Source organism: Lithobates pipiens, unplaced genomic scaffold (assembly GCF_037356315.1).
Source record: "Lithobates pipiens isolate NorthernLeopardFrog02 unplaced genomic scaffold, aLitPip1_a1.2 Scaffold_8, whole genome shotgun sequence".
Lineage (NCBI taxonomy): Eukaryota > Metazoa > Chordata > Amphibia > Anura > Ranidae > Lithobates > Lithobates pipiens.
This window is the reverse complement of record NW_027507903.1, coordinates 146,938,721-146,956,692: the sequence shown is the minus strand read 5'-3', so window position 1 is coordinate 146,956,692 and position 17,972 is coordinate 146,938,721. Positions and strand designations below refer to the sequence as shown.

At 41.1% G+C, this 17,972-nt stretch overlaps 1 protein-coding gene across 1 annotated transcript in view; it reads right to left on the bottom strand.

Moving 5' to 3' along the window:
* LOC143960916 (uncharacterized) overlaps window positions 1–17,972 on the bottom strand; it is a 614,677-nt gene that overhangs the window by 121,501 nt on the left and 475,204 nt on the right. The window contains exons 88-89 of the mRNA XM_077469935.1: window positions 12,797–12,877; window positions 8,542–8,595 (exon numbers count right to left, since the gene is read on the bottom strand). Of these exons, the coding sequence (XP_077326061.1) occupies window positions 8,542–8,595; window positions 12,797–12,877 (135 nt within the window). The remainder of the gene's footprint in view (window positions 1–8,541; window positions 8,596–12,796; window positions 12,878–17,972) is intronic.

Here is a 17,972-nt window from a genome sequence, read left to right as displayed (position 1 = left end):
GCTGAATAGGGGTTGGCTACAGCGGCCATGGATAGATTCATGTAATGCAATGCATGAATCTATCCATGATACATAGATATGGGGGGCTGGAGAGAAGGGGTGGCGCACCGCCACTGCGTGTATATATGCCAGCCCCACACACACACACACACACTTGTGTAGATATATTTTATATATATATATATATATATATATAAAATATATGTATGTCAGCCCCGTATATACACAAATCTGGAAACACACAAGGCTCTGGTCCCTTCCTGTACACAAACAGCCCCCCTCCCTTTCCTTCACAGCCCCTACTTGCAAAGAATTTCTTCCTACCTGGTCCCAGCTCGTTTTCTCAAAGCTGACATGTTGCTCACACAGAAAAGCCCAGTACACAAGGGGTGCACATGCACATAATAGCCAGAGGTGGCAGTAAAGAGCTTGATGTCTGAGTTCAATGCCACAGAGAGCACACACTGTGAGATGTTTCTATAATGCACTGCATGGCTCCCCTTCACCCATCCTGCCTTCTTCTGGCCCGACAGGCTCCTCGGATCCCCGGGGCCCATTACATTTGTAACGGCTGTACCTCCCTGATGGCGGCCCTGACTGTCCTACATTCATGATTCAAAATGTATCTATTGCTTCTGTCTTATGTCTTTACACACTTTAGGTCATGACACAGGAAGGAGTTGACCAGCTGACCTCATTAGCACACACCCTGCATCAACCACCCTCCCATTCCCAGTTGCACGTTTTTTAAATGATATGCAATCAATCAGTGATCACCCTTCTCACTAAATACACAATCAGATTGCATAGTGTATGGCCATGTTTATACATGTACATAGAAGGGAATGGACAGAAACACTCAGCTGTCAAACCCCAATCACATCTCTGCATAGCGGGATCTCGCATTCCCACATGGGGCAAACCATCTACACGCAGCAATCACTTTTAGAGTGGAGCTTGGTGCGTTTTTACTGTGATTTTTGGTGCAGTGCATTTCTGAAATGCAAGGAAATGCACAGATGTGAATGCAGCCTCATTGTTCTTGTGTTATCACACCAATTTCCCTTTCAGGCCCCATTCACATCTAGCATAGTGGGAGTGAAAGTTTTGTGGCTTGTTTTTCCTGTGACACACATAGGGCAGCCCATTGATTTAAATGGACTGTCCTATATGTGGCTTATGGGACATGTTGGTGTTTTGTTGCGTGTTTTTTACTGTGCGTTTTGCAGCATTTGCCCCTCACTTTTTCACATGGCATTTGCTTCTGTGTTTGGAGAGCTGCTACCAATTAATGGCACTGGACGTGCAACTAGTAATTTTAGGTGTATAAAAGTGGCCATACACTATACAATATGATTGTACAACCTCCTTTAGATTTACCACATTTTTATAATAGGAGGAAACACCTATCTAGCCAATCACTCTGTATCCAATCCTTGCACTACATAATTGATGACAGATCTAAAGGAGATTGCACAATCAGATTGTATAGCATATGACCACCTTTATACACCTAAAATTACTAGTTGCGCTTTCAGTGCCATTAATTAATTAATTGGTAACGGCACACTAAACACAGAAGTAAACATACATTTTGCCATGTGAAAAAATTGAGGGGAAAATTCTGCAAAACGCACAGTAAAAAACACGCAACCCACAAAACGCCAACATGTTCCATAAGCCACATATAGCACAGTCTATTTAAATCAGCAGGCTGCCCTATGCGTGTCACAGGGAAAACGAGACACACAATGTGCTCTCCCACTATGCTAGATGTGAATGGGGCCTGAAAGTGAAATTGGTACGGTAACACAAGAACAACAAGACTCCATTCACATCTGTGCGTTTTCTTGCATTTCAGAAATGCACTGCACCAAAAATCGCAGTAAAAACGCACCAAGCTACACTCTAAAAAAAGCTCTGAAGTTTCTTTGGGGCGATTGCTGTGTGTAGGGCCGCCCATAACGGTGGGTGGGATGCCCTATGTGTAATGAGTGAAAATGCTCCAAAACACCTCCCCACCTTGCTAAAAAAATAAAAAACGCTTTTGGGAATGTGAATTCCCGCTATGCAGAGATGTGAATGGGGCTTGACAGTTGAGTGTTTCTATCCACTCCCTTGTACTTGTACTTGTATAAAGATGACCATACACTATGCAGTCTAATTGTATTTTGTGTATTTAGTGAGAATAAAATAAAATGAAATCAGACTGAGACAGAAGCACAGTTAAATCACACTTGTTTAATAATAAAAGTAAATAGGACAAACTTAGTCAAAACATAGCCAGAGCTCAGGAACCCGGAACGGTTAGCCAGACAAGCCAAACGTCAGGGAGCCAGAGATGAGTGTAGTAAAACAGCAAGCAGGATCTGGAGCCAGAAGGGATGTCAGCCAAGCAAGTCTTTTAACAGGAATGCAGGAGAGTGTCTCTGTGATGCTGACTAAGGCGAAGGCAGAGCTCCTCTGGGCTGGACGGCTTAAGTAAGCAGGACTGACGAGCAGGATATCAGCAACAGCTGAGTAAATGTGGAGGTATAGGAGCTGGCAATTAGCCGACAGCTGAGTGGCCATCTCAGAGAAGAAAGGGCTCGGCCCAGCCCTGACAATTAAGCAGTGTGTTTGGTTACATAGCTAACCTTGTATTATAGTGATATCAACAGTAACATGCGATCAGAGTTTTATTAGACTAGCTAAATATAGGAATAGACAAGGTAATACATAGGTGCAATAGATAGAGGGAATCCGTAACCACCCTCAAATAATATTTATTGTACCAATTACTTCAGGTATCAACTGCCATTGAGCGGGGTTAGTATTCTAGTATGTATCTACAACTATAAGGAGGATGGAGCTACCATTTCTGACAGAGGAGTGAAAAGAATTATCAGAAGAGAAGTCCAAGAGCCAAGGATCATTTGTGGAGAGCTTCCGAAAGACCTAGAATTAGCAGGTACAATTGTTTCAAAGAAAACAATAAGTAATGCACTCTACCGCATTGGCCTGTACGTATGCTCACTACGCAAGACTTCATTGCTGAAGAAAAGGCATGTTGAAGCTCATTTAAAGTTTGCTGCACAACATTTAGACAAGTCTGCAAAATACTAGTTTGGTCAGGTGAAACCAAAATTTAACCCTTTGTATGCCATAAAACACTCCATGTTTGTAGGTTAAATGGCACTGCACATCACCCCAAAAACACCATACCAACAGCGAAGTTTGGAGGTGGGAACATCATGGTATGGGGCAGTTTTTCAACATACGGTACTGGCAAACTTCATTGCATTGAAGGGAGGATGAATGAAAAAATGTACTAAGACATTTTTGATAAAAATCTGCTGCCATTTACCAGGATGATGAAGACGAAACAAGGGTGAACATTTTAGCAAGACAATGATCCCAAACACAAAGCCAAGGAAACTCAATTGATTTTAAAGAAACAAAATAAAGCTGCTAAAATAGCCCAGCCAATCACCTGTTTTGAAACCAATAGAAAATTGAAAATTTCTATGTGCAATACAATGTAGTCTTGACCCTAAGGCCGCGTACACACGGGCGGACTGTTCGCCCAACTAAGTTCGTCAGACAATCCGACAAACAGTCCGCTCAAAATTTGCATGAACGGACTTGACCACACACGATGAACGAACAGTCCGCTGAAAGCGTGCGCGATGACGTGAACGGCACGTACGACGGGACGAGAAATTCGACGTCCAATACACTGCGATGCAGCCTTCGCCGTGTAAATCCTTTCTGAGCATGCGCAAAACTTAGTCTGTCGAACAAGCCTACACACGAGCGGACTGTCCGCTGAAACCAAGTTTGGACGGACTGTCTTACGGAAATTCCGAAAGACTTTGTTCGTCAGACTGTCCGCTGAAACTGTCCGCTGAAGCCCACACACGAGCGGATTGTCCGCTGAAACACTGTTCAGCGGACTAAGTTGGGCGAACAGTCCGCCCGTGTGTACGCGGCCTAAGAAGCATGGGTTACCATACTATTGCATATAGTCATTGCACTTGTTTGCAATTCCTGTCAGCTATCTAAATATTTGTAAAATTCCTTCATAAGATTAGACAAAATAAAGGGCTCTTAGGCCGCGTACACACGCGGGGACTGTTCGCCCAACTTTGTCCGCTGAACAGTGTTTCGGCGGACAGTCTGCTCGTGTGTGAGCTTTCAGCGGACAGTTTCAGCGAACAGTCCGCTGAACAAGGTTTTTCGGAATTTCCGAAAAACTGTCCGCTGAAACTTTGTTTCAGCGAACAGTCCCCTCGTGTGTAGGCTTGTTCGTCAAACTAAGTTCCGCGCATGCTCAGAAAGGATTTACACGCCGAAAGTTATAGTGCAGTGTATAGGACGTCGTATTTTTCGTCCCGTCGTACATGCCGTTCACGTCATCGCGCACGGTTTCAGCAAACTGTTCGTTCGTCGTGTGTGGCCATGTCCGTCCATGCTAATTTTGAGCGGACTGTTTGCTGAAACTGTTTGACGGACAAAGTTGGGCGAACAGTCCCCGCGTGTGTACGCGGCCTTAGACAGAAAATCCTTTTTTGTGTGTTTTCATTTAATTTCCGCTCTGGAAGCTTAAAGAAGATGTATCATTCGAATCTTTATTTTACGGTTCTGTTCCCTATGGGGCAAAGTACTGTAGCAGTACAGCAGGGGGCAGGTTGGTACTCATATGAAGGGTTAGAATGTACTTAGAAAGATGGGACTTCATTTAGTGTGTCCCTTGTGGGACAGAACTGTGGAATGCAAATTCTAATGTTAGCTGTCTCCTAAGTCCTGTTGACTTTCCTGCATGCTGTCCAATATGAATGGTCTTAATGACCATGAAACTGCTCTCAATGGGAGGGAAGGGTAGGGGGGAAGGGGATGGGAGCTTGTAGTTGGTTAAGGTGTAGCCCAGAAGTCAGAATTGGAATAACAAAGCAAAACGAAATAATAGAGAGGCACAGAATAGGCCTTTAATGGGAACTATAGCTATTAAAATATTTTCTGCTTTCTAAATATTTATGCATACTTTTTTATCACATCACAATTGTTAGAACTTCAAATATATTAATAATTATTTATTTCAGTACATCCCCAACTAATCTTTTACTATACTACACAAAAAAAAAATTTTCAATTACGACAAAGCAACATCTTCTTGTGCCGTGATTACACCTTCCATGTGTCAATAGCTTATTTATATACTTGGAGAAAGATAAAAATATATTGGTTGTTCTACAAGCATTTCTGTTACACGCTTCAGTATTCAGATTCATACTGTCATTAATAACATTATCAGACTATGCTGATGTGATTCATCTCTTTAAGGTCAAACAAGTTCTGAAGAGTTTACATATGGAGGGTGTAAAAATGAAAACCACTCACCGCAAACTATTTGATAGAATTATTATATATATCCATATGCTGTATAAACACAATATCCTATTTATATAAGATGAGTGAGCTGTAAAATGTATGTCCTCCTATTGTAGTGGAGGCCTAATGTAAAGATACACAAACAAAATCCAAGAAGTGTCACTGCATTTACAATTGGTTTATTAAATCTAGTCAAGCACCACAACTCTTCTAATTCCTTGAGTTTACTGCCTACCACATGAAAAATTACACTATATCTACAGCAATGGCTGTCAAACTATTAGGTATATGGAGCTGCAACTTCAGCCCCTAACATCCCTAGCTCACTACACATAATATTCAACACAATATTGAGGTTGATTGAGCTTGAGGGCCTCAACATAACTACAAAGAGCCACATGAGGCCCTCAGGCCCAGGTTGGGCACCACGGATCTACAGTATTTACTCCTTTGCTGATATAAGTCTGTTTTATTTACCAGGTGTCTCTAAAAAGTTTGGTGAATGGTATCAGAAAATAAACAAAACAAAAGATACAAACAAATTACCTTTTTTGGCCTTCAAAATAATTGCCATCCTTCACAACACACTTTGGCAATGTTCATAAAGCTTCTAGAAACTGTCAGCAAAGGCCACTTTATGAATCGATAGCAGAACGGTTGTCACACATTCTTGGATTACCATCATGTTCACAAAACATATGATCAACATTGTCTTGACCTTGGACTTTTGCAGGTGACTCTTTCTGATTAACGGTGAAGATGGTGGACACCATTCGTTCTATTGCAGCTTGGATTCCGGATCAAACTGGTAGCACCAGGTCTTATCCCCTGTGACGATGGTTCGCAGAAAGGGTGGATCCTGGTCACATATAGTAATGAAATCTCCAGAGGTTTCCATCCATTTTGCTTTCTGTTCATATTTCAGCTTGTGTGGCACACATCTGGAACAGATCTTTTGCTTACCCAGTCAGTCGCTTGATCAAGTCTGGGGTTTAGCTTGGCTTCTTCACCGTTTTCCCCAATTTTTAGTGACATGATGTTCACTCATTATTCCATTGCACTGTGACCCTACCTCTCACACTGACTACAATCGACTGGCCGCAGTGGGTCTACCCTGATGTTCATGTTCTCTCCACACTTAGCGGCACTTCTCAATGTGTCTCTAGATATATGCATGTGCACACACCTGGCCCAGGTTGCCGTTAAGATATCGGACCATTGACCAAACTTTTTAGACCCACTTCACAGATCAGTAGCTTAAGATATGGTTTGCACACAGAACCCAACAGAGCCTGGCTCTGCTTCTTTTTTCATCATCCTATCTTGGGTACTGAATTCCTGTATGTGTTTATTAACATTAAGTGCTCACTCTACCTATGTACATGTATGTATGCTTTGTATTTATAGTTTGAAATTATAAGTGTAGCAAATACCTTTGCTGTATTTTGCCTAATGTGATATTACTTACAGTATGCTTAATGTATTGTTTTTACCTTTTCTATAATAGTGTGCACTGTATATGCTAAATACAATTTAATTATAAAAGCATCTCGGTATGGTTCGTGCTTACTCTAGGAAATTGGATCATGCTCTGCTGAGGTTTTTTGCCTTCCTCTGGATCAACTGTGGGTATAGAACTGGGTATATGGGATTGTATGATATCATTTTTTTTGTGGTTGAACTAGATGGACTTGTGTCTTTTTTTTAACCTGACTAACTATGTAACTATGTTTATAAGTTTATAAACTGATTTTATTTTAATTAATGTTTTAGGGTGCTTTCCTGATATGTTGTTTGCAGAGCATGCTGGGTCTATGATAAGAAAATCCAGCAGCAGCCAATCACTTCATGGCTCTTTTTGTCTACACCAAAAATTTGTACAGAGCCAAAGCAGCCAGATCGATGGTCATCCTCTAGACAGTTTAGTTGTGTGTGCTGAATAGTAGATCAATATGCAGACTAACCACATAATAACCATAAGAAAACCAAGCAAAGATAGTGAATTTGCTTGATTGCATCAGAAGCTATTAGGACATTAAAATGCTTTTATAGTTTTAATGCTTACTAATGAACATAATAAATTAATTAAATATATGCAAGCACTATGCTTTATGTTAAAATTGAAACTATAATGTTTTGGGTCTATTTTGTTCTAATTTTGTTTTATTCTAATAAAAAATACAAACTATTCTAATTAAAAGTCCACTGGAATAGGGAGGGGGAATGATTCACTCCTTGGATTCATTCAGTTATGTATATACATTTCAGCTTAAGCTATTGAGCTCTAGAAACAAGAGGGATGTTATAACAGAGCAGCTAATAATTGATCTGTGAGCATGTAAAAAGTAGCCTAGAGCTTCGTCTGCTGAAGATGGGAAATAATATGAATTATTAATATTTCATTATTTCATATTTATTTAATGAATTATAATTTAATTATGTAATTTTTAGCCCTAATCACAACAAATAAAGACAAAATACACACAACTACATTACATTCCCTTTACAGGGACAAACAAGGAAATTTCATTTTAACATGAATCTGCTTTTTACATTTTTAAAAATAAAAGTTTTTCCTTGGAGCAGATACCACTGTATGCTTGCTATTGTTTAAGTTAGCCAGAAAAAGTTAGTTCCATGTCCCCTTCTGATTTTGTTTAATTTTATTTAGCCTGACTTAATCTGACTTCGTGGCTGTAAATTGCCACCTCCATGTCTAATGATGATGCACTTACTGGCCACTGAGACAATTTGATTGGATGGTCAGAAAAGTCAAGCCCTAGTAAAACGAATTTAGAAAGGGTTACAGAAGTGTATTTTCTAATAGATAAAATGGTAACCACAGGCATCTTGCAGTATGTACTCTTAGGTGGCACTTTTTAAAAAGCCTGTTGAGGTTTACAGACATGAATGATATATTAGCACATCTTAACCATCAACAGGCACATTTAAATTTCCTTTGCTTTTTTTAAATGAAAAAGTATAGATAAGGCCCATGGGCTAGCTCTTAGGTGCAGTAACCCATAACAACTAAATAGCATCAATTATACTTGGATCTGACTAAATTCTAATTAGTGGCAGTATATGCACCATTTTTACTTAATAAGGCCATTATTTTCATTAAACACTACACAGACATGTGATAAAAAAAAAAACAGTCATAGATAATACCTTTTCTCCTTTCTGACCAATGTCTCCTGGTAGTCCAGGGTCTCCATTTTCTCCCTAGTTTAAAAAAATCTATGTATTAGTAGTGCATAGTTGGCATTGTGTTTCTATGACCACAGTGGAAAAGATTTTCAGGGGGAAGTTAGCAGACAGCTGGGAGATAATATGTTGTCTCCTAAGCGCCTGTTTTAAACCTTTAACCACATCACCACCATGATTCAACCTTGCACATGAGTCATATTTGGGAGTAGTACTGCCCACCTACAGAGATATTTTCTGTACCTACAGGTAAGTCTTATTATAGGCTTACCTGTAGGTATAAATATAAATTAGTAGACTTTACTACTCCTTTAATAATTCTGTCCAAACACCCTTGGACTACTCTGTTCCATTGCTCAGACTATTTAGAAGACTGATACAAATGATCTATCACACTCCATCTACTTAAAGTGGTGTTGCACAGAAAAAAAAAATTCATTAAAATTCCTAAAAAAAATAAAAAAAAAAACATTTGGAAAATTTTTTTTTAACTCACCTCTAAGTGCCTGGGTCCCTCGTAGTCTGCCTCCTTCAGTACCTGAGCTGGTGACATCACTTCCCCTTGGCGCAGGAAGGGCTCAGCTCTGCCACCTCCCTCCTGTCAGTCATCTGAGACACGTGATAGGTGTGGCGCCGCTCGTGCATGTGCAGTGGGTGCCTGGCTGTGGCTTTACAGTTAGAATGCCGGCACTGCCGAGCAGAGGGGGGAACGAGCAGGGCTTCGTTCCCCCGCATCGCTGGACCCTGGGACAGGTAAGTGTCCGATTATTAAAAGTCAGCAGCTGCAGTATTTGTAGCTGCTGACTTTGTTTTTTTTTTTTTTAAGGGGAACTCCTCTTTAACCACTTGTCTACCAGGCCAGTTCTGACACTTCTTTTGTTGCAATTTTTTATGTTGCACGGTATTTGCACAGTGATTTTTCAATGCAATGCTTTGGGAAAAATGCACTTTAACCACTTCAGCTCAAGAAGATTTGGCTGCTCAATGACCAGAGCATTTTTTGCGATATGGCACTGCGTCGCTTTAACTGACAAATGCGTGATCATGCAACGCTGTAACCAAACAAAATTGACGTCCTTTTTTTTCCCACAAATATAGCTTTCTTTTGGTGGTATTTGATCATCTCTGTGGTTTTTTATTCTTTGTGCTATAAACAAAAAAAGAGCGACAATATATGCTATAATAAATATCCCCAATTTTTTTTTAAAAACCAATTTTTTTCTCAGTTTAGGCCGATCTGTATTCTTCTACATATTTTTGGTAATATAAATCGCAATAAGCGTATATTGATTGGTATGCACAAAAGTTATAGCGTCTACAAAATAGGGGATAGATTTATGGCATTTCTATTAATATTTCTTTTTTTTTTACTAGTAATGGCATCAATCTGCGATTTTTATCGTGAATGCAACATTATGGCAGACACATCGGATACTTTTGACACATTTTTGGGATGATGACAATTATACAGCGATCAGTGCTATAAAAATGCACTGATTACTGTATAAAGGTCACTGACAGGGAAGGGGTTAACACTAGGGGGCGATCAAGGGGTTAACTGTGTTCTCTGACTGTGTGTTCTAACTAGGAATGAGCTTTGAGTTCCAGTCAAACTCATGTTTGACTCGAACATTGCCTGTTCGATGAACAGCGAACAATTTGGGGTGTTCGCGACAAATTCGAAAAGCTGCGGAACACCCTGTACAAGTCTATGGGAGAAATCTAAAGTGCTAATTTTAAAGGCTTATATGCAAGTTATTGTCCTAAAAAGTGTTTGTAAAACATGAAAGATGACATGCCTAAAACCTGACTTGTATCAGAGTTCTGGGAGTGTCAATCACACAAACAGGAAAACGATAGTGCTTCAGAATGAAAAGTATTTTTTTAATAACATTAAATGAACATTTTTAATAACATTTAATTACAATATGGCTTGTGTCACAATTGTATATGTTATATTATTATTTTTTATTTGCAGATTGTTTTCCCATGAAAGTGGATTTACCCTTTAAACAACTGATAAGTAAAACATAAACTGACAGATAACCCAATATAGACACTTTTTAAAAATGCATTGTGTTCTGGCTGCATATATGTATGTGAAAAGCCACCATAGAAAGTCATGTTATTTCACTTGTCATGTGATCCCATGCGTTCTGGAATCAGTGTGAACCAGGGCTCAAGGAGCAAAGGTTGTAATAAGCTGTCATAGCATAGTATGTGGATATTTTGGGCAGATCTAACTAAGGCTTTGCTTGCCATCTTCTTCACATCCCCATGCAGAGAATGCATTAATGTTAAAAAAAAACCTTAATTCTTAAGAACCACTTTAAACTTTATAAAATGGTGATGTCATTGCTGTAACACAGTGAAATTGCATATATGAATGCTCACCAAATTATTTAGAACTGCAATGAATAAAAAGACAAGCCAATATAGAAATGTTGGGACTGTACCAGTTCCCTCATCAGAGATAATACACACTGTAGACAGTGTTAAAGTGGTTGTAAACCCTTACAACGCACTTTGACCTACAGGTAAGCCTTTTGGTCCAAGAAATATCTCCTAAACCTACACGGTTTAGGAGATATTTGCCCGAAGACAGGCACCACTGTCTATGGCGCATGCCCCCCGCCCGCAGACCCCCACAACCACCGGCCAGGGTTGTGGGGATGAGGCCCTTCTCCACATCAACATGGGGACAAGGTGCTTTGAGGGGTCACAGACCCCCAAAGCATCCTCCCAATGTTGAGGGCATGTGGCCTGGTACGGTTCAGGAGGGAGGGGGGCGCTTTCTCATCCCCCCTCTTTTCCTGCGGCCTGCCAGGTTGCGTGCTCGGATAAAGGGTCTGGTATGCATTTTTAGGGGGACCCCCACGTCAATTTTCTTTTAAATTTGCCGCGGGGTTCCCCTTAATATCCATACCAGACCTGAAGGACCTGGTAATTGAATATTTATTTATTTTATCAATGACTTTCAATGAGTGTTCTCTGTATTACGGAGCCGACAATTCATAATAGCTGCGAGTGATTTTAAAGGACTTTTTTTCCTGCATAAATGACACTTTGTGCAGGGACAGTTCTAAGCACCAGAAACATGCGCCCCTTCACAGGCATACTATAGACACCCCCCAGCTACGAAATTTAAAGGAATATTACACTTTTATTGTTTCACTTTAATCATTATTAAAATCACTGCTTCCGAAAAAACGGCCATTTTTAAAACTCTTTTTTGCATTGATACATGTCCCCTGGGGCAGGACCCAGGTCCCCAAACACTTTTTAGAACAGTAACTTGCAGAATCTTTTCTCTCTGTCGAATATTTTCTCTATATAATCTTGGACTAATAGAGGTAAGGTTAGGCACATTCCACAGGTTCTATAGACACAGATTGTTATTGTAAGAGTCACGTCGAATCTCCTATTCTATATCGAACTGTTGTAACAAGGAAAACTAAAATAAAGCATTTATTTATGTCGGATCTTTTGTTTTTTGGATTCTGTGCTTTCGTTATCGTTTGTCAAAACGAAAACGAAAATACCTGAAATTCGGACGAAAATGCAATTGGACGAAAACGAATGCACATGTCTAGCTCCAACTATCTATACTGACAAATTTCCTTGACAATGTATTTAGGTACTGAAATTCTGATGTATTTTGAATACTACTGCTAACAAATATTCCATAGTACAGTATAGAAACAATTTTTATAGGAGGCCAGGTTTTCCTTCATATGTTTTATTATATATATATATATATATATATATATATATATATATATATATATATATATATATATATATATATATATATATTCATAAATAGTGTAGTATTCTAACAGAAACAAAACCAGTGAGATCTGGCAAGCTGATCAGACTTCTTTACTTTATTATTTTTGATTTGCATGAGTGTTTACTGTAAACCTCCGAAGACATGCAGTGAGCAAGTACAATAAGCATCAGAACATATCAGATCTAAAGAAGCAACAGCTAGAGAGACAATTAACAGAAGAAGTGAACCAAAAATCTTAAGTTTAGTGTTCCCTAGGTATAGTGGCATTCTTTTTCACAAGCAGCTTATAGCATTTGTGTAAATCAAGATATTCTAGGTGTTTGGTGTGTCGGAACAACATTTATCAGTGACATAATTTTTACTTTGTAAAAGACAAATGATTGCTTATGTATAGCTAATTATGCAATATCTACAGTATACTCTTACCGGGTCTCCCTTTTGTCCTTGTAATCCTCTGTCACCCTTAGATCCTTTGTGTCCATTTAGCCCATCGAGACCTGCTGTGCCCTGAAGATGAAATCATATATTATTTGTATGGTTATTATTACCTATTTTAAGCAAATTCAGTCTAGTAGTGGAAATAATATCTATAGCGGCATAAACAGTAGAATCAGTTCAGTTTACTAAGGCCAGATCATACAAATCATGTTAAATAATACCTGTATTTTGATAGGTTGACACACATGTTAGCTAAAAACAGGGATACAAAGAAAGGTAACAGTTAACCTTGGGAAACCTCTTGTAATATTAAATCTCAAATAGGAGGGTTCTTCAAAAAGTTTAAGCACATTTTTTTTAAAGGTTTCACAGCTATCTTCACTACAACTCTTATGCCGCATACACACTTCCGGACTTTCTCGGCAGACTAGGTCCGACGGACTTCCGGACTGACTTTTCAGTGAAGTTCTGACAGACTTCAAAACGAACGGACTTGGCCACACATGAACGGACTAAGTCCATTCGAAAGTCAGTTCGTTTTGAACGTGATGATGTAAGACGGGACTAAAAAAGGAAGTTCAATAGCCAGTAGCCAATAGCTTCCCTTGCGTCGTATTTGGTCCATCGGACCAGCATACAGACGAACGGTTTTCCCCGATAGGAATTGAGTCTGTCGGACAGATTTGAAACATGTTCTATTTCTAGGTCCGTCGGATTTTTATAACGGAAAACAATCGGATTAGCCCACACACGATCAAATTGTCCGACGGCCTGATCCCATCGGACCTAGTTTGCAGGAAAGTCCGGTCATGTGTACGCGGCATCATACTAAACTGCAAGGTCAGCGGCTTGCCAGTAAGGATGAGCTCAGGCGTGTTTGCAGCTCCACGTGCCAGGAAGCTGACACTCCAAAGGGCTAATCACAGGCAGTGAGACATCTCCCGATCTGTGTAGCCGTAGACCGGGAAATGTCTCACTGCCTGTAATTAGCACTGGGGAGTGTCAGCTTCCTGGCAGGTTCGGGCATGTGGAGCTGCAGAAACACCTGAGCTCATCCTTACTTGCCAGACAGACTAGTCACATGACACTCTTAGCTTTTCTTCCCTTCTCATTAAAAGGATAAAGCTGGGTATATACTAGTAGAATTTTGAAAGAAAAATTCATAAGAAAATTCTTTGGAAAAGCCTGAGAACTTTCAAATGTCGTTTGAAAACAGTTAAAGATTGTGTTTGCTTTTAGCATTCGATTTTGAAATGAATGAACTTTAATGAATGAAAACCACATACACTTTTAGAAATTTGTACATTCGAAAAAAACGTTTTCCATCCTACTCCTTTGAATTTTTGTTATTACAGCGGTCAAAAATGAACTATGATTTAACCCTGCTAATGATTATCCACTTGCCGACCGCCGCACGACGATGTACGTCGACAGAATGGCACGGGCAGGCATAAGGGCTTACATGTACGTCCTTGCCTGCCCGCCGGTCGGGGGCCCGATCGGGGCCCCCGCCCGGTGCCTGCGGCGGTCGGTATTCGTTCGGGAGCGATCCCGGACGAGGGGACGGCCATTCATTCATGGCCACCCCCTCGCGATCGCTCCCGACGAATGAAAATGTCCCGTGACATCACTTCCTCTCCTGTAATGTAAACACAGGAGAGGAAGTGATGTATTCTCTCCTCCGTGTCGGTATTTTTCGTTCCGACACCGAGGAGAGAGGTTCGGTGAGTTGCACCAACACACCACACATACAGTAGAACATGCCAGGCACACTCACACCCCCCCTTTACCCCCCGATCACCCCCCAATTACCCCTGCCCCCCCAGTCACAGTGACACCAATTGCTTTTTTTATTTTATTTTTTTTTGCATTGGTGTCATTTGTGACTGTAATAACTGTTAGGGCAGTTAGGGTTAGCCCCCTTTAGTTCTAATGTGCCCCCCTAACCCCCCCCAATAAAGGTTTAACCCCGTAATCACCCCCCGTCGCCAGTGTCACTAAGGCTGGGTTCACATTGCAGCGGTTTATGAGAACGAATGTGATTCGCACCGCACTGCAGTGCAAATCACATCCGATCTCTGTGCGATTCGAGTTCAGCCATACAGATAGTATGGCTGAATTCGTGTCGCACCCGCCGCACCCGCCGCAAATTCGCACGGGACCCTTTTTTTGGCCCGCAGCAGAATCGGATCGCATGGGTGTTCACACCATGCGATCCGAGTTTGCAGATCGCACTGCGATATGCGAACTGATCTGGGGGTGTCATTAACATTTCACTGACACTCCCAGCAGTTCGCATAGGGCAGTGTGAACTGCCGCCGGGAGGCATGCGATGCGGGAACCCGCCGCGGATTCATGGCGTTCCCGCATCGCTCCAGTGTGAACCCAGCCTAATAAGCGATAGTTTTTCTGATCGCTGTATTAGTGTCACAGGTGACGCTAGTTAGGCAGGTAGGTATTTAGGTTCGCCGCAGCTTTTTATAGCGCCAGGGACCCCCATATACTACCGCATAAAGCCCCCTGATTGCCCCCTAGTTAACCTTTCACCAGTGATCACCATATAACTGTTACAGGTGACACTGGTTGGTTAGTTATTTTTTTATAGTTTCAGGGCACTCGCCATTTATTACCTAATAAAGGTTTAACCCCCTGATCACCCGGCGGGTGTCATTTGTGACTGTAATAACTGTTAGGGCAGTTAGGGTTAGCCCCCTTTAGTTCTAAGGTACCCCCCTAACCCCCCCAATAAAGGTTTAACCCCGTGATCACCCCCCGTCGCCAGTGTCACTAAGGCTGGGTTCACATTGCAGCGGTTTATGAGAACGGATGTGATTTGCACCGCACTGCAGTGCAAATCACATCCGATCTCTGTGCGATTCGAGTTCAGCCATACAGATAGTATGGCTGAATTCGTGTCGCACCCGCCGCACCCGCCGCACCCGCCGCAATTTCGCACGGGACCCTTTTTCTGGTCCGCAGCAGAATCGGATCGCATGGGTGTTCACACCATGCGATCCGAGTTTGCAGATCGCACTGCGATATGTGAACTGATCTGGGGGTGTCATTAACATTTCACTGACACTCCCAGCAGTTCGCATAGGGCAGTGTGAACTGCCGCCGGGAGGCATGTGATGCGGGAACCCGCCGCGGATTCGTGGCGTTCCCGCATCGCTCCAGTGTGAACCCAGCCTAATAAGCGATCGTTTTTCTGATCACTGTATTAGTGTCACAGGTGACGCTAGTTAGGCAGGTAGGTATTTAGGTTCGCCGCAGCTTTTTATAGCGCCAGGGACCCCCATATACTACCGCATAAAGCCCCCTGATTGCCCCCTAGTTAACCCTTTCACCAGTGATCACCATATAACTGTTACAGGTGACGCTGGTTGGTTAGTTATTTTTTTTATAGTTTCAGGGCACCCGCCATTTATTACCTAGTCTCACTAGTGTACCCCTAAATTTAGGGGTGTCTACTTTACAAAATGGGGTCATTTGGGGGGGGTTTGTGCCATCTTGGCATTTTATGGCCTTCAAAACTGTAACGCCCTTAGAAAGCCTGAAGGCGGTGCTTGGTTTTCGGGGCCCCGTACGCGGCTAGGCTCCCAAAAAGTCCCACATATGTGGTATCCCCGTACTCAGGAGAAGCAGCAGAATTTATTTTGGGGTGTCATTTCACATATGCCCATGGCATGCGTGAGCAATATATCATTTAGTGACAACTTTGTGAAAAAAAAAAAAAAAGTTTGTAATATACCCGCAACTTGTGGCAAAATATAAAATATTCCATGGACTCAACATGCCTCTCAGCAAATAGCTTGGGGTGTCTACTTTCTAAAATGGGGTCATTTGTGGGGGTTTTGTGCCATCTTGGCATTTTATGGCCTTCAAAACTGTAATAGGTAGTGAGAAGTGAAGTCAAATATTTACGCCCTTAGAAAACCTGAAGGCGGTTCTTGGTTTTCGGGGCCCCGTAGGCGGCTAGGCTCCCAAAAAGTCCCACATATGTGGTATCCCCGTACTCAGGAGAAGCAGCATAATTTATTTTGGGGTGTCATTTCACATTTGCCCATAGCATGTGTGAGCAATATATCATTTAGTGACAACTTTGTGAAAAAAAAAAAAAAATTAAAGTTTGTAATTTTCCCGCAACTTGTGGTAAAATATAAAATATTCCATGGACTCAAAATGCCTCTCAGCAAATAGCTTGGGGTGTCTACTTTCTAAAATGGGGTCATTTGTGGGGGTTTTGTGCCATCTTGGCATTTTATGGCCTTCAAAACTGTAATAGGTAGTGAGAAGTGAAATCAAAAATTTACGCCCTTAGAAAGCCTGAAGGCGGTGTTTGGTTTTCGGGGCCCCGTACGCGGCTAGGCTCCCAAAAAGTCCCACATATGTGGTATCTCCGTACTCAGGAGAAGCAGCAGAATTTATTTTGGGGTGTCATTTCACATATGCCCATAGCATGTGTGAGCAATATATCATTTAGTGACAACTTTGTGTAAAAAAAAAAAAAAAAATTTTTTTGTCATTATTCAATCGCTTGAGGCAAACAATAAAATATTCAATGGGCTCAACATGCCACTTATCAATTTCCTTAGGGTGTCTACTTTCCAAAATGGGGTAATTTGGGGGGGTTTTGTACTGCCCTGCCATTTTAGCACCTCAAGAAATGAGATAGGCAGTCGTAAACTAAAGGCTGCGTAAATTCCAGAAAACGTACCTTAGTTTGTAGATGTGACAACTTTTGCGCAAACCAATAAATATACAATTATTGACTTTTTTTTTACCAAAGACATGTGGCTGAATACATTTTGGCCTAAATGTATGACTAAAATTGAGTTTATTGGATTTTTCTAATAACAAAAAGTAGAAAATATCATTTTTTTTCAAAATTTGCGGTCTTTTTACGTTTATATCGCAAAAAATAAAAATCGCAGAGGCAATCAAATACCATCAAAAGAAAGCTCTATTTGTGGGAAGAAAAGGACGCAAATTTTGTTTGGGTACAACATTGCATGACCGCGCAATTACCAGTTAAAGCAGCGCAGTGCCAAATTGTAAAAAGACCTCTGGTCATTTACCAGCAAAATGGTCCGGTCTGAAGGTGGTTATAAAAACGAAAGAACATTCTTACAACATTCTTAGACTGATCAAAATATATAAATAA